The sequence below is a fragment of the Chinchilla lanigera genome, unplaced genomic scaffold (assembly GCF_000276665.1).
Source record: "Chinchilla lanigera isolate Chin_1 unplaced genomic scaffold, ChiLan1.0 scaffold00013, whole genome shotgun sequence".
In the NCBI taxonomy this organism is placed as follows: domain Eukaryota; kingdom Metazoa; phylum Chordata; class Mammalia; order Rodentia; family Chinchillidae; genus Chinchilla; species Chinchilla lanigera.
Window position 1 is genome coordinate 6564434 of NW_004955414.1, and position 18275 is coordinate 6582708.

The 18275-nt window shown below is 39.4% G+C and overlaps 1 protein-coding gene across 1 annotated transcript in view; it reads right to left on the bottom strand.

Moving 5' to 3' along the window:
• Positions 1 to 3288: 3288 nt before the first annotated feature.
• Positions 3289 to 18275, bottom strand: part of Ccdc81 (coiled-coil domain containing 81) — a gene marked incomplete in the record, with an annotated part of 55322 nt that continues 40335 nt past the window's right edge. Inside the window, 7 exon segments of the mRNA XM_013511796.1 lie at positions 3289 to 3822; positions 6244 to 6369; positions 12551 to 12771; positions 12993 to 13071; positions 14268 to 14440; positions 17100 to 17204; positions 17980 to 18126. Coding sequence (XP_013367250.1) covers positions 3681 to 3822; positions 6244 to 6369; positions 12551 to 12771; positions 12993 to 13071; positions 14268 to 14440; positions 17100 to 17204; positions 17980 to 18126 — 993 coding nt within the window.

The following is an 18275-nucleotide window of genomic DNA, read 5'->3' on the forward strand; positions in this document are numbered from 1 at the left end:
GATTTAGCTCAGCGGCAAAGCGCCTGCCTGGCAAGCGCAAGGTCGTGAGTTCGGTTCCTGGTACCGGAGAAAAACCAAAAAAAAAAAAAAATTTTGCCACCTTTGTTAGCTCCCTTCACACCAAATTTCAGGTCATAGAAAAATAATAGTTGTCTAAGATCTATTTTGTTTCCTAAATTTGATACTGGTATTTCCTAAATATTTCACTGCATACATGTCCACTGAGCAAGAGACCTCCTTTCCCAAGCTTCCCTTGCAATGGGGTATAGCCATTGTGATTAACTTCTAGTCAAAGGGACAGGAAGAGAAATAATGTTACCCCTTCCAAATCCTGCCTATAAAGGAAATGGCATTTGCCCCTTCCCTTCTCCTTTGCTTCTTGGCAACCATGAAATGAACTTCTGTACTCTATCACTCACTTCCCACCATGACATACTGCCTCACTGCAGGCCCAGAAGCATTGGAGCCAGGCAGCCATGGGCTGAAACCTCTGAAACCATGAGCCAAAAGAATTTCCTCCTCATAAGTTGTTTACTGCAAGTGTGTAGTTACAGTGACAGAAAGCTAACACAGATAGATGTAGAAAATGTATATGTACACAACACAGTATTCAGCCGTAAAGAATGAAAACCTGCCATTTGCACCAAAAGAGGTGAAATTGGAGTGCCTTATGTTAATTAATCCAGTCACAGAAACACAGAAGCTAAAAAATATCAACCTGAAAATAGAATAGGGATTGAGAAAGGGGAGGGAGGTGGAAAACAAGGTTGGATTTGAGCAGTGCATGCTAAATCCATGTATGGAAATACACACTGAAATCTATTAATACATACAATTAATACATGTTGATAAAAAATGTAAAGGTGGGTGTGGTGACACATGTCTATAATCCTAGCTACTCAAAAGGTTCAGGCAAGGGAATCACTTGAATCCAGGAGTTTATGGCCAGCCTGGACAACATAACAAAACTATCTCAGGCCGGTATATAGCTCAGCAGCTTAAGCACTTGCCTGGCAAGCCTGAAGTCATGAGTTCGATTCCCGGTACCAAAAAAAACAACTATCTCAAGAAAACAAAGAAATTTGTAATGTTGAACATAGATTAATAGAAGTTATCCTATTTGAAAAAGAGAGAAAAGGAAATGAAGATAATGATTAGTAAAACCTCAGAAACCTTTTAAACTATGTCAAAGATTTTGCATTTCATTGGAATCACTAAAGAAGAGAAAGATATTGAAACAAATATTAGAATAATTCTAAAATTTAGTAAATGACACAAATTTACAGATTGTGAAAACTAGAACATAATGCAAAGTATACATTAATCAAAGCTTGTACTTAAAAGAGAGTGAAGACCAATTATATTTGGAGATTCCAGCACTCCTCTTTAGTAATTGATAGAACAAGGACATATTAAACTTAGCATAAATATGGAAGACCTAAGCAACCAACTTAATTTAATTAACTAATAGTACATCATTCAATAGAATATATATTCTCAAATACACACAGAATCTTCAGCAAGGTATTCTGTGCATTTAAATTTAAATAAAATCATACAGAGTACATTGTCAGATAATATAATTAGGCTAGAAATAAATAACAATAAAATATATAAAATCTCTAAAATTTGAATATCTATAAAATCTCCAAAAATTTGAATAATATCTGCAAAATCTCCAAAAACTTGAAAATTAACAATGTTCTTCTAAATAAACTGTAGCAGAGGAAATCAAAAGTCCAAAAATTAGAAAATATTTGAAACTAAGAGAAAGTTAAAATACAGCATATTGAAATCTATAAGATACAAATAAAACAGTGCATAGAGGGAAACAAATTTGTAGCATTAAATGGTTATATTAGAGGGGCTGGGGATTTAGCTCAGCAGCAAAGCACCTGCCTGGCAAGCACAAGGTTGTGAGTTCGGTTCCCGGTACCGGAGAAAAACAAACAAACAAAAAAAATGCTTATATTAGAAAAATAGTTTCAAATCAATGACCTGAGTTTCCTCCTTAAACTAGAAAAAGGTCATATTAAAGCCAAAGCAAGCAGAAGGAAATAATAAAGAGCAGAAACCAGTGATATTGAGCAGACATATTTGTATAGGTATAGAGAATAGTGAAGCAAAAGCTGGTTCTTTAACCAGACCAATAAAATTATCTTTTTTTAAGGAACAGCAAGAGGTCCACCATGTTCATCTATAACAAAAAATGCACAGTGCCACTACACTATTAAAGAACTGCTAGTCACATTTCACCTCTACACTACATGATGCTTTAAAGGCAGGTAGAGATGGGTGAGATCTTAATCTCCAAGTCATCAAAAAATTAGCTTAATGCCCTGCACATAGTGCAGTACTACTACCAATGGTAATAAATCAAAAATTTAGTTGCTTTGGTAAAAAAAAATGTGTATGACATTAAATCTGTTGACTTGAAAATACCAAAATTGCCTAAAGTCTTTTTCTTTAACAAAGCAGTCTACATTTTAACTAATATTAAGACAATATTATGATAGTAATTTATTATATACTAGAGCCTGAGAAATGCTCCGGGGATGCAGGAGGTGGTCTTTGGTTGAGCATACCTTAACCCAGTCCTCTGACAGGATGGGAAATCCTCTTCAGTGGTACAAATAACTTCACATTTCCTATTTAGAAGACAAAAAGTGCAGCTCGCTGCCAGCAGTCATTTAAATACTATATTTTATAAATGGAAATACCACTATTAAAAACAATGCCATCAATAGAATGATGTATGTTATTTCCATAGACTACCAATATACTAGAGCAGTGTGAAAATAGTAATAAACATTTTGTGGCAAATTTTGAGGGTAAGATTAGAATGTAATCCGTGAGTTATCCACCCCAGGGCAAAAGCTACAGCTGTAAGCACCCCTGGTGAATGTTTTGGAGCAAATGGTAATGGGCTAAATTTGAATGGATGGGAGGTTTAGCTGTTGAGTCACCCAGACCCCCTTCACAGTACATACTTATTCCCACAATCAGTGTGTGATCAGGAGGTAGAAATGGACAACAGAATGTTACCCAGGAGGCCACTGAGCAATGATATCCTTCAGGCAGTGACCAGGTCCCAGTGGTGTCATCAATCAGAAAACCCCAGCAGTGTTGCTTTGAGCCCCTGAGATAAATAGCCTGACCTATTTCTATGATGTGCACGTGTGTATACACACACACACACACACACACACACACACACATACACACAGATTGCTGAGCAAGACAGCCAAGGGGTAAGTTGACCATTTTAAATTATCATGCACAGTCAGATACTTAGAAAATATTTATTAAGGTATTACCCATTATAGATGAAAAAGGATGTAGTCCCAGAGGGGGTGTCAGGGCTGGGTCAGCAGCAGTCAGCACGAAGCTGGATTCCGTTCTTGGCCCCTGTGGCAATAGGTTCTAGCCCTCAGAACTAGTCAGATACCTTCACTGTCCTCAAAGGCCAGTAACAGGAATAAGTAAGGGTGAGGGGAAGACAAGAACAGAAATCTACAGAAACTAATCCAGCAACAGATTGCTAAAGCAACGCACTGAGAGCACCAAACCTGAGTAATGTTTCTTCCTCTGAGGTATGAATATGCAGTTTCATAATCACTCCAAATATGTAAAAGATTTTTTTAAAGTTCCCCATGAATTGTAGGACCAAATTTCAGGTTTTACACAAGCAACCGGGAGCCGTGCAAGAACTTGTTCGTGGGCCACAGGTTGCTGTCACCCATGTTGGAGATGCGCTTCTGGCACTGCTTGCAGCGTGGGTACTTCTCACACTGGTCCAAGAGGAACAGCTTGTCGGAAGCCCTGACAGGAGGAGAGCAAAAGCAGCAGTCATCTGGTGCTTCCCAAGGCCTTCAAGGTGGAGGGGTATAAAAAGAAAGCAACACCAGGATCCTCTTTGAAGAAGCTTGTAACCCACCTGCATCTCTCTGTCCCTCCCTGCCGCTCTACTACCTGCAGCTTGCTCCAGATCCTCGCATCCCTTGCTTCAAAACCTCCACTGTCTCCCATCCACTAAATCAAAAACCCTGACTTTGCGCCTTCACATCATTCTGACTCTACCCTTCTGTCCAGCTCTACACTGAGAACACAGATGCCTCAGGCCATACAGCCAGCAAAGCTTCTGCATTTGTTGTTTTGCCATTTAAGTGCACCTCCACTTCTTAGGCTCCCGAAGATGAGCTACAGAGAATGATCAGGCCATTAAGCTTCAAGTGAATAGATAACAGAATGCAGAGCAGTAAGAGTAGACCTGTAACAAAAAGGCCCAGGAAAACAGAGCCTCTGGAGAATCTAAAGCAGGGGAGAAAGTCCACAAAGAGGTGGACAAAAGTGCCTGAAAGCAGAGATAAAAAGAGACAGCAGTGAATGATTCTCCACTTTGACAATTAGTTATGCAAGCCATCCCTGGCATGCTCCCCTGTGCCCTTAACAATTTCTTCAAGGGTAGAATTCTGGTTTTTTGTTGTTTTTTTAAATAGCATCAAGAGTAGCCTTGCTGGGTGTGGCGGCACACGCCTATAATCCCAAGAGGCTGAGGCAGGATTGCTGTGAGGTCAAGGCCATCCTGGGCTATAAAGTGAATTAAAAACAGCCTTGCAAGTGGGTAAAGAACTACCTGATTTGCATTTGTAATGGGACAAATAGCGTCTGCTCATCACATACATGTGAACCTTGCTTTGGCTTTTTTACTTCAACCACTTTCTTCTTACTACCTGTTGCTGGCTTGAGTCCCTGCCCACAAGTTGGTCTTGGTCCCCCTGTAACACATCTGCTCTGCCATGTCCTTTGCACAGATTTGTTAAGCTATTACTGGAGATTGTTTCTATCCATCCTTTATCACAGTGTTGGCCAAACAATCTTACTAAATCAAAGTCTCCCTGGCATTAATCTCAATGCTATTTACCTATTTTCCCAAACACTGCTAATGTGGCTTGAACTCTCCAATTTCCTTTTCTCTTTTGTCTAGGCCAAACAATCCCACTTCTCCTTTGAAACCTATTTTCTATATCATCCCTTATACTTTCATAGCCATAAAATAGAAAGACAGGTGAGAAATACCTTACAAAAAATATTTTTTTAAAAAGAGATCAAGCCAGGCATGGTAGTGCACGCCTGTAAACCCAGCACTCAGGAGGCTGAAGCAGGAGGATCCCTGCAAGTTGGAGGCCATCCTGGGCTACAAAGTGAGCTTGAAGCCAGCCTGAACTTCATAGTGAGACCCTGTCCCAAAAAGACCAAATAAAATAAAAGAAAGAGATCAAGATCCATGTAGGGAACCACTCAGACTGCTTTAAAGCTCAGGGGTGTCTAAGCACACCGGAGGCCATGACCCCACTTGTATATCGCAAGTGGGGCTTGTAGAAGGTAATTAGATCACAGAGGCAATGCAGTCATCAGTGTGAGTTCTCATTAGCTACTGGTGAGTTCAGCCGCTGAGTGTGCTGCTGGAAGGTAGGGCCTGCTCAAGGAAGTGGCAGGTCACTGGGCAAGAGTTAGTCTCCCTCCCTGGCTTCTGCTTTCAGTCTCTCTGCTTCCTACCTGCCATGATGTGACAGCTTTCCTCACCCAGAGACTCCCACCACAGTGTTTCTATGTTTAAATCTGCGAAACATGGACTGAAACTCCTGAAACTCCAGCCAAAATAAACCTCTCCTCCTTTAAGTTATGACAACAGCCACTAGGTGTCAGAATCATCCAATAAAAATAGAGCATAGCCTCCTTTTCATCTGACAAACATTGATTCTCCAGCTACTGTGTGGTTATTAGAAAGATGCTGCATCCCAGTGGTGAGAGTGACTAAAAGAATGGGCATCTCATTTTCCAGTTGTCAATCTCACAACCCGGTGGCTTTGCTCTTCAATGACCATTCCATACATAAATAAGCCTTAGAAGTGTTCAGATCAGAAACTCAATCTCCCTGCTTCCAAACAGTTATTTTTCAAAGACAATCCCCACCCTCTACAAATAGAAAATAAAGCCACCCTGAGAAAAGGCAGAGTTTAGGGCAGCGCTGGTAACCCCGTGGCATCCAATTACTGCAATATTTCTTACTGAACCCAGACTTATTTTTTCCATAATATTTTCTAGGCAGCCATTGCTAATCAATTGGAATTTGACACTTGAAACCTGTCCGTCATCCCAGCATTAGAGGAAACTGAACAAGGTGGTGGGAGTGGGGGTGTCTTTGCAAACAAAGAGCTTCTGGTTCAAATAATTTCTTACCGCTCAAAAGCTTTTTCCTCCAGGTCCCGCTGCTTCTTCATAGTAGCACTCCTTTCCCAGTCCTCCTGCAAGCTTTGGTTGATCCTTTTCACTCGCTCCACCTCAGCAGTTCTGTCTGCTAAGTGCCTGGGGAGAAAAGAACAGTCTGCCTCTGTTCATAATTCCACCAATGGTGAGAGCCCCATGCCTTTTATGTTAAATGGAAAAATCTCCAGGTTTTGCTAACCAATTTTGAAATATACTAAAAAGCATGGACACTGTGAAAACATGGTATAATTCCCAGTCAAATAATTTTCAGGTCTAGGCCCTTTCATCTTCAATTGTGATTTAAATCAGCAAGATAGCATCCTCTTTCAAGTAACATCATCAACTTTAAAGATGTTAATTTCCTTTGAAGCTAACTTAATTCATGTGAAGAATCATCCCACAGATGTCCTATACTGTATCTTTCCTTTGATTTCAGCTTCTCAGCTGTCAGTAATCAGCCTGCAGGCACTTTACAAGACAAAATAGATATGCATACAGATCAAAGTTTAGAAAGGGGAAAAGGAGTAGACGTGACTAAACAAAAGGAAACAGGGAAAATATTGTAAAGAGGTTAAGGGAAAAACTGAGTGGTGAAGTACATGTCAGCAAAGCAGGGACTGCAGTATAATCTCCCTGAGTGTAATCTCTCACTATACTTAATGTTTTGTTTCCATCACTTGGATCTAAACACACAATCACTACTGTTGTGAATCACCATAAGCCTATTTCTTATCAATGTAGAGCTTTTATCAACAGTTCTTATTAAAGAACCCAGAACTTCACTAAATGTGACTGTTGATTTAGCTTACACTGAAGGGCTTTGGGTTGAACTAGCAACAGCCACTAGGTCTCGGAATCCTTGATAAAAATCAGTACTATCCCCTCCTGGATAATTTAATTTCCTATTAAAACAGCATAGCTGCCTTTTCATCTGACAAGCACTGATTCATCAGTTATTTTGTGGTTAATATAAAGATTAAATGATAACATATGGAAAAAATCCCAATGCCCATCATATCATGGGAGCTCACTGACGAAAGATGACTTTTTTCATATAGTTTTTTCAGTTTTAATTGTGGCTTTAAAACAATTACCACTAATCCTAAATGTACTTATTTAGTATTAAGTATATTCATGTTGGGCAGCTAATTTTCAGAACTCTTTTCGACATGCAAAACTAAAACTCTGTACCCACTGAACAACTCCTTTCTCCTCTTCAGTCCCCTGAGAACCACCATTCTCCTGTTTCTATGAATTTGGTGTTTCTAGGTAACTTACATTAAGTAGACTCACACGATATTTGTCTTTTGTGAATAGCTTATTTACTTAACATACTGTTCTCAAAGTGCATTCATGCTGTAGCAAGAGTCAGAATTTTCTCCTTCTGGAGAAAGGATCAAAAGCAAAATCTTAAATATTTGATACCCATGTTCACAGCAGCCCTAGTCACAATAGCCAAGATGCAGAAGCAACCCAAATTATCTATCTACAGATTCATAAAATGTGCTATAAACATATAATGAATATTTTCCAGTGATACAAAGGAATGACATTTTGTCATTTATGGCATCAGAGATGGAACTGGTGGACATTGTGTCAAGTGAAATAAGTCATGAGCAGAAAGACAAATACTAAATGTCCTCACTCACTTGTGGAAGCTGAACAGTTGATCTCATAGAAGAAACTGTAATAGTTTACTAGAGACTGGAAAAGGATAGAGAGGAAGGCAGTGACATGTACCAAAATACAAACAGGAAGAATTAGTTCTGGTGGTTTTTATCCTAGTAAGTGTAACTATAGTCTAAAACATTTTATGACATTATTTCAAAATAACTTGAAGAGTTGGAAGTTTTCCAACACATACAAAGGATAAATGTTTAAAGAAATGAAAATGCTAAATACTCTGATTTGACCATTATACATGGTATACATGTACTGAACAATCATACTGTATCCATAAATATGTACAAATATCGTCAATAAAAACAAATTTTAAAGAATGTCTAATACAGAATTATTATAGTAGCAAAATATCTGGAAACAAAGTGAATGTTTAACAATAGTGCAAAAGTTGTAATACATCCATATTATAGATATTATATTGCTATTAAAGAAGAATAAATTTAGCATATACATATGTACTGAGTTGGATACAAATTAATGATACACTAAGTTAAAAGTTAGGTTGCAGGGTAATGCAGAAGACCTCACAGACTTCATTTTCATTTACAGAAATGGAAGGAAAATGTATGTGTGCATATTATTTGAATATATCTTTAAAGAAAGGGGGGAAAACGTGGTGGAGATTATTAACCTTTTATTAATGTCTTCATCAACTGACTTATTTCAATGGGAAGAAATTACTTTTTTAAGAAGCTCAGCCAGGTGTGGCAGTGCACGCCTGTAATCCCAGCACTCAGGAGGCTGAGGCAGGAGAATCATTGTGAGTTCAAGACAAGCCTGGGCTACAAAGTGAGCCCAGGGCCAGCCTGAACTGCATAGCGAGACCCTGTCTCAAAAAGACAAAACAAAACAGAAAACCGAATCAAAGGGAAATGTTGGCCCTGGGGGTGTAGCTCAGCATAAGGCCCTTGACTCAATCCCCAGTACCATCAGAAAAAAAAAAACAAAAAAGTGCAAAAATGTTTAAAGAAAAAAAAGGTAAAATAAGTGTAAATATCTTCATAGGGCTGTTTGGAACAAACTAACTAAATCCCTCTGGAAGATAATAACTTTGTATTTGATATAGGAACACCTAAAATCACATCTTCAGATGAACCAGAAAAGGAATGAGGAGTTGAAAATCATGAGGTAAGAGAATCTAATGTAGATTATAAAATCATCTATAATCCATAAAGGATATAAAATGAAGAACAAGGATCGGTCCCAGACTGAAAAGAAGGTCCTACAACAAGAGTTCCAGCAAAAGAGATAACCAAGGCCATTGCCTTCATTTAGTTAAAGCATTATAAACTATATATGCTCTCATATACATAATTTCATAGCATTCTTACAGCAAGGATGGGTAAGGCAAGTGTGATTATCCTTTATTTTCATACAATGAAAAGATGACTCTGAGATCCTATATATGATATTGCCCAGGACATACAACTTGGAAGTGACCTCACTCCAAGTTTAGGAGATAAAACTGGAGAAGCTACCATCTAAAAGCAGAGGAGGAAGCCACAATGATCTCAGCAGTACTGCAAAGTATTACAAGTTGGGCTACGGGAGAATTCACAGAACCACCGTGGAACCACCACCATGGCTGACAGACTACTTACAACAGAAGCTAAAAAGGAGTGGAATCCTTTCCTAAGGAATGCAATTTTTAAAAAATCAATGAAAAAGTCATCTTCTGCTCAGGCATGATTAGGCTTTTACAAATATATCTGATAGAAGATCTGTACACAGAATATGTAAAGAATTTTCAAAACCACAAAAAAAACAGCTCAATGAAAAAATCAGGAAAAGATTTAAACAGATGTTTCAAACATTGAACCTAAGAAGATACACAGATGGCACACAGGCACATGAAATGATGTTCAACATCATATGTCACTAGGGAAATATAAATTAAAGCATGGGTTTATCACCAGACACCTCTTAGAACAGCTAAATTTTTTAAAAGACATTATGTACAGTGCTCACAAAGATAAGGGGGAACTGAAACTGTTGTACACTGTTGGTTGGGATTATATTTATATAAAACCTTAGGAAATGCAAACAAATTTGTAATGTACAAGCAGATCAGTGGTTTCTTGAAGATGGTGTTGGAGAAGGGCAAAGGGAGAAATTACAAAGAGGCACAAGGAAACTTTCTGGAGGGGATGGGTAGATATGTCCGTTACCTTCATTGTGGTAACCTTTCATGATTGGGTGTCCACATGCAGCAAAACTTAGGAACTCGTACATTTTAACTACATGCAGTTCAAGGTGTGTCAATTATATCTCAATAAAGTTGTGTTTTGACAAACAGAGTAAGAATCAGTAAGAAAGGTCTGCCTCCCCTTAGGCATATTTATGCTTTCACAGATCTTTTTATACTGCAGCCGTCTCTCCTCCTCACCATCAAAATGCCCACACAGCCTTTTATTATAATCTTTTAATCTGCCAGCAGTATTCTTGTGGTTTAAAAACCGTGGAACATTAAAAAATAAAATCGTACGCTCAGGGAAAAACACTACAGTCAATTTCTGTAGACACTCAGAACTGTGGCGCAGGAATAGTAAAAGGCATGGGCATTATCTTGCACCACAAGCATTTGCAGTTGTCAGTGTAATATGGAATCACCGGCTCTTCACCCCACAGCTCTGCCTCCCTCTCAAAAGCTTCTCACACCACCACCCTCCTACACAGACAACAGACTACCACATTTTATTTTCTGCAAGCACTTTTTTCTCCTCTTCAAAAAGCTTTTGGCTCCCTCTGCTGTAGGTAAAATGCTCAGAATTACTAAGAGTTATGTCCTGAGATCAGTAGAATGAGTAAATAATTATCTGTGGGCAGTCAGATCTTGGGAGGACCCTAAATAAGAACACTCCTACCTATTTAAATTGATCTAACAGAATAATTATGCCAATTTGTGATCTGGAAAAAAACAGCCTCTTCTTCATTTTCCTTCTCCCATAACAGCAATAGCTACCCTTGACTGAGAACTTACTCTGAGCCAGTAACTATGCTGAGCTGTTTACAGAGTCACCATATTTAATGTAACCATCATCATCCCAAAGACAGTTACTTGTATTATCCCTAATTGAGAAGAAAACCAGAGCTCTCAGAGGTATGTAACATGCCCGGCATCACCCAACTAGTAAAATGGAAGAACCATACCAGCCAATCAGAATGGACATTGGGACTGGTCTGGAGGCTTTGGGTTTTTATCCTTTAGATGAAAGATCAGAGTGGTGGCACCAGGGAAGGGGCTGAAGCTGTCTGGGCAGCAGTGCTGCACTTGGGGTCTGAGACAACAGTTACTTACCAATAAGCAGGGAAACCTTTCAATATTTTAGCAAATATATAGACATATAAATACACACTGCCCTGGGAACATGCAAGACTCTCCTACCTCAGACTTGACTCCAGAAGTCATGTGCTTCACCACCCAACCCTCTCTACCAACTATTAAACCCCACACCTATCACCAGATCCCTCATCTTTAACTTACCTTCTACTCATATTTTTATGTCTGTGTCCATTTGGCATAGAATATACCAGCTCTAAGCTCTAGCCCACTAACCACTTAGCAGGTTTATAAAAACTTAGCAAATAACCTTTTTTCTTTTTATAAATATAACTACCTCCTAAACAGAAGGTCCTTTGGACAGAAGCCTTTTTGGAACCCCTGATACACTGATATCTTTGGCTAATCAAGGATCTGAGAATTACTGAACATCCACAAAGAAGAAACTGGAGTCTGCTGTGGCAACCTGGGGTGGAGGTAGGAAGCAGGATACATGGACAATGAAAAGGCTGGAAAGGAACGTGGAGCTGCTGCAAAACTGAGAGCCCACTGGAAGCTTCCAAAAAAGCTTTTTTTTTTTTTTCCAAAAAGAAAGCTTCCACCGCGTCCCAGTGGTGAAGTGACAAGTTGGCATTTTAAGAAACTGGATGTGTGATGTTTGAATTTAAACATATGTGCACTGGTACGGCATAGTCTTCCTGTTCCTGTTCCACCACTTTCACCAGCACCCTCACCCTAGGGGCAGAGGTCAGTGGAAGAACAGAAAGGGCCTGCACCTCAGGTCTAAGTTTGCCTGATTATGACCCTACATTTCTGGTTCACACTGTACTTTGAATGGATAAGGCTGATATGTACAATTCTTTTAAGAGGCAGTACTATAAAGGAAAAGAAACATATGGGGAAGGAATTGGAGGAGAAAGTGAAATCAAGAGGGATTTATTATTTAGTAATTTTTTCTTCGTAGTATGATTTGTTAAGGATAAAAGAAGATGAAGCATGTAATGAATTCAGAGCAATGTCTTTCACAACTAAACCCTCAATGTATTAGGTATTATTCTTACTTCTCTGCTAGGGAAGGAGGGAGGGAAGAGGAGAAAGGGAGGGAGGGAAGAAGAAGGAAGGAGAGGAAGACAGAAGAGAAGGAGAAAGGAGGATGGGGAGGGAAGAAGAGTAAGAAGAAAGGAGGAAGAAGAAGATGACAAAGACGGCAATGATGAGAGAGAAAAGGAAGAAAGGAAGAGGAGCAGGAGAAGAGGAGGAGGAGGAGAGAGAGGAGGAGGAAACAAAGGTAGAGCAGGAAAATCAGGGGATCCTTACTCTGTCCTTGTCCTATGAAGCATCTGCAGATCCCGCTTCTGATCCATCAGCTGCTGCAGGATGGCTTTCCTCTTGCGACTAGCAGCTGTCTCCATCTGGTGCTTCATGTAATTCTGTTCTCGCTTTCGCCTTTCCACCTTCAGCTCATCCTCATTATTAATGAAGATGGGTTCATAAGAGTCTGGTTCAAATACGGGCAACTGGAAGGCTTTATTCTTTATCTGAAAGAGGGACATACATGGTGCAGATTATAATTCTACCAGGGAATAAATTTTGCACAGAACTCTGTAATATAATAAAATGCCAATAACTTACAGGAAGTAAAGGGGGCCAAACTCCACCCAATAAGCAACAGTAAGAGTATTAATAACATTACAATGTGTAATGTGCTTATAGAATGCCACTGAAGCACCATCACTTGAAACAATAATTGTCCCCTTACCTGTGCATCCAAAGCTTTCTTATAGCACTGTGTTTCTTCCATCTTATCTTTTAAATATTTGGCTCTCTGTGCAGCAAGTCTGGCATTTAAAAACAGGATAAGGTGGAAACAATTTTACAAAATTTTTAGTAATATAGATTAATGTCATCAAATAATGTCATATTCAGCAAGTGCTCATATTAACATGAATGAGAGCATGATAAATTAAATTTCTCTTTCATTCTAGGAGCTTTAATCTTAAGAAAGAAAAAGTAATTCAGTTCCACAGGCCCGTGGACAATGTTGAACACAGGACAGATAGGATAGGTATAAGCAGGTGACTGCCCATAAGATGCAAGTACTGCTAAAATAATAGCCCCCCCAGCCCATCCCTGCCATTTCTTCAACAAATATAGGTAAGAAAGCAAGACATGATTTCATCTTATAAATATAGGACAGTCCTTTTTAAGAGAAGTAATCTATCCTGCTATAAATGATGATTTATTGTGTACAACTTCTAGGAAAACTGTATGACCTAGTAAGTAAGACTAATGGAATGTGTACGTAATAGACATATACTTTTATGGTCACAAAAACCAGCTTATTATCTGTCTTAGAAGTCTCTTCTCACACCCTGGTAGCCTCCACAACTGCTCTCTTGACTTCAGTAGTAGAAATATGGTCCCCTTGTAAGTATACATGAACTCCATGGCCCTGACGCTACCCAAGGTCTCAGAAAACCCAAGTAAGACCAATTAGATGTTCTCTTGAAAATTTAGAATTGAGGCTAACATTCTCCAAATCTGAGACAATGTCAGCTGAGAATCTGTGGATCTGAAGGAGGAAATGCCACTCTACCTGGCCTTTCTAGTCCCTGGTTCCAGTCCTTCCTGAGTTCCCTTTACATTTCTGCTGTCAGATTCCATTCATCTACTTATAATTAAACCTCAGCTTTGCCATGAGGTTGCCTTACATCTAATAGCAGGGAATGATGCCTTCTCAAGACAAGTTCCTCTTCCATTTACCAGTATTGGAGAGTGCAAAACAATGCAAAATGACACTCTGTAATTGCAATAATTATAGCTTGGCAATCATTACTCTAATTATAATAATGATGGCTTTTTAATTTTTCTAATGAAAAGTTATGCTATGGTACTGGCTACTAACTGGGTTAGTTTGTTCAATTGGTTACAGAGATATTAATGAAACTATCAGTACTGATTCAATCCTACATAGAAATTAACTTCACACAAAAATTCTGAAACCATTTTTCAGAGCATGTGTGGCTAGACTCACTCCTCTGTGAGTTGCACTTGTTCTAGGCGGTCCATCAACTCTCTGTTTTGTCTTTGCGTTATTTCCTTTTCCCGTCTGTTATCCATTTGTTTCAGGAGACTTTGGGAATATTCTTCTTGCCTAAGAGCATTAATCTCAGGACTAAGTGGCCGTTTATAGAATAGAAAAGATTTCTAGAATAAAAGAGAAACAATTCATTTGTTGTAAAATCTCAAAGATTAAAGTTAACCCATTTATGCCAAAAAGTGAAATTTTCTGAATATTTGCATGAAATTTATTTATGTTACCTAGAAACGTTTAAGGAACAAGAACTTAAAGAAAATTTTTATTATGTTTCATTGTTATGGACATTCAAAAAATGGACTAATAATTAATTAATAATTAAGGATTAATAATTCAGAAGACTAAAATCAGTCAGGAAGTATTTCTTAATTTCTAGTATTTGCCTAGCCCTCAATACACTAAAGAGCTAGGATTGAGCTAACCCAAAGAATGATATGGGCATGTTCAAAGATGAAGCTGAGCTAGGCTCAGAGCCCCATTTCTGAGACAGAAATTCCATGAAAAAGGATTTAATGGACTAAGTTCTGAGTAGCACTTACAACCCTCAGATGGACAAAAGAAGTTCTGAGAGCATGCAGAAGCATGAACAAGAACACAAAGGAGGTAGAAAGAGAAAGAACTGAATATGTGCATGGGCCTGATTATTCTAGACACCAATAATCCAAGAAGGACCAAGATTAGAGACCTTGTTCTCATCTAACTTGCATTCTGGAGCAGGAGACAAGTATACAGTATACAGAATCACTTAAGGTAGTGAAAAATGCTCTGAAGCCCTTATCACAGCAAAGAGACTGGGTAGAAAAAGGACTACATTGGCTGATTGAGGGAAGGCTTTCCATGTAGAGGACTAAATCACAAACCAGGGAGCCCCAAGTCCCATAAAGGAGCAGCAAGTGCAAAGATGCTACACGGAAACAAGAGAGACATATTGAGGGAGCATAAAGGAGGCTGCAGGGTTGACGCACAGCGAGCAAGGAGAAGCTGATGAGCTGAAGAGAAAGGCAGGGGCAATCAGGTAGGGTCATTTAGGGCAGAGCCAAAAGTTTGGGTTTCAGTGAAATGCAGTGGGATGCTTTTAGAGGAATTAAACAAAGGGGGGGGCAGGTTTGAGGTAAGAATATTTCAAGCTCACTTTGCCATAAAGATTGCAAAAGCATCAGAGTGTAAGCAATAAGTAACCGGGGAGGTATTGCAAAAGTTGAACGTCATGCCTTGGTCTAGGGTGGTAACACTGAAGAGGAAGAGATCTGAACAGAAAGTGGGTTGAGAGGGGCAGGAACTTGGAGATGGTTGCATGTGAGGACAGAGAAAGAGGAACTTGAGGTCACACCGAGATGGGAGTTCTGTGCCACTGACTGGAGGGTGCTGCCATTTACACAGGAAGACAGGGAAGAGCGGGATGAGGAGGGAATCAGAAGCTCTGCTTTGGTCTTTTTAAATTTAAAATGTCTAGGTCCGGGCATGGTGGTGCATGCCTTGTAATCCCAGCACTCAGGAGGCTGAGGTAGGAGGATCACCACAAGTTTGAGACCAGCCTGGGCTATACAGTGAGTTCAAGCCAGTCTGAACTACAAAGCAGACTCAAAAAAAATTTATATAGGATATACCAAAGAAGACCTGCAAAATGGATAGTAATAATGTAATCTGGGTCTTATGTATAAGCTTATGTGTAAGCTAACTGCAGAAAGCCCAGGGCTCTCCCCCTTCCTCCCTGGAATGCTCTTTTTCCCCTCCTCTCACTTCTTAATGTTGTGTCTATGTGTGGTACTAGAGATTGAAACCAGGACCTTTTACTGAGTTACACCTCCAGCCCTTTTTAAAAAAATTTTTTTTAATTTTGAGATTGGCTCCCACTGAATTACTAAATTGCCCAGGCTGATCTCAAACTTGCCATCCTTTTACCTCAGCTTCCCAAAATGCTGTGATTACAGATGCATGCCACCATACCTGGATTCACCTAACTCTTGTACGCTAAGAAGCCTTCCCAAATTTCTTGTCTGCATTAAGTGACTCTCCTCTGTGCTCAGACACTGTGCTCTTCAAAGATGTATCATAGCTGTTAGCATCTCATACTCTTGTCTCTTTCGGGCTTCTCTCCCCAGCTACACTGAGATCTCTTTAGAAGAGGCAATTTGTATTCCTAGCTGCCAGCACAGGGGCTGGTCCAGAGGAGTTTAATAAATGTTTGACGATGTAGAAAACATATTGTACTGATTTATGTGTAGAATGTCACACTACCTCGATAGTGGTATATGAAGAGAACTCAGAAAGAAGTAAAATTAGGCACGTGGTTGAAAGTATTTAATCAGTGAAGCAGGTGGCTCCATCTGAAGCTGAGCTTCTCAAAACTTAATGCCCATTTAAGTCACTCGGGGTTCGTGCTTCAACTTCTTACTTCAGCATGATTCACCTTTTTGAAAGTTTGGGAAGGGCCCTAGAGTCTGAAGTCCTAGCGTGCTCACAGGTGGCAGCAATGCTGCTCTTTCTTTATCTCCGAAGGCTGAACTTCAGTACTCTGCCCTCCACCATATGCCCAGGTCTTAGCTGAGAATGACTATAACAGGAGCTGCAGTGACTGATAGGAGTTGTCTGTAACTGCTGCGGTGCTGGACAGCAGCTGCCCTAAAAGAAAGCTTCCCCTTTGCAAAACCCACTTTTCAACTCTGCCATTTAAAATCTCACACAACCTTTAAACCTTTAAAATAACACAAACAAGGTGGCTCCAAAGACAGCAACTGTTAGCAACAGAAGTTTCAGAGGGACTCTTACATAAAATTCCGGTTTTTCGTGCTTGTGATTTCTTATAGCTTCAGCAACTCCAAGATTATAGGCAGCATTTTTCTGATTCTGTTCTCTAGTTGCCAAAGTTTTCATCTGTTACAAAACAATTTTTAAAATTTTAATCACAATTGAAGTACAGTCCTTAAACTTTTTAATTTTATAACATTAACATAGCCCAACTAAGAAACCTATTGGAAGGCGATGCTACTTCCGACACCTTCATAGATTTAAGTGGGTTAGGGGAGGTTTTTATTTCCTATTCTTGGATGTTAGGCAACAATCTTAAAGAGGAATGGAAGATTCCATTACAATTCAGAAAAGAGCGGTAGAGTCAGTTACTGGAGACCACATAAATCCGGCCAGAGCAAACATAAAGATGCTGTTATGTCTTTGCTTGCTTGAGATAGGCCATGAATTTGAAAGGGAAAAGTTTTGACAGGATTATTATTTTATTAGAAATAAAAAATTAATCAGTACAAATCCAGAAATTCCACCTTTAAAATTCAGTCCTTGTGGGAGAAAAAAATCAGTGATCTCTGCACACATGGATCCACATGAATATTTATTCCAAAGTGGGTTATTATTAGTGAAACTGGGCACAACCTAAGTTTCAGCCAAGGATATAAATGATTAGATAATATAGGCATATGATGGAATACCTTGTTTTGGGTTTTGTTGTTTGTTTGTTTGTTAGTTTTTGAGACAGGGTCTCACTATGTGGCCCAGGCTGGCCTGAAACTCACAGCTATCCTGCCTCAGTCTCCTGAGTGCCACCACACCCAGCATGCTGGAACACTTTAAAGTAGATTTTGATACTCATGTTCCTCTTCCCCATACTAAACACTCTTTAAGCGAGGATTTGGACTACCTGGTGCTTGACAAAAGCCTCCTGATCTTTCATCATTTGATACTGATGCAGGTGTTGTTCATGTTCTATCTCTCTCTTCCTCCTCTCCTCACTGTAGTACGATGGGAAATTTCGTTGTGCTCGTTGCAAACATACATAGCACATTTCCTACAATCCCAAATTTCAGGACAAATTAATTTTTACATTTTACTCTTTAGCCTTCACATTCTCTGCACAAGTTCTCCAAAAGCCAGGTGTGTCTATACTTTATACAAAAATATATTGTGTGGGCTGGGGATTTAGCTCAGTGGCACAGC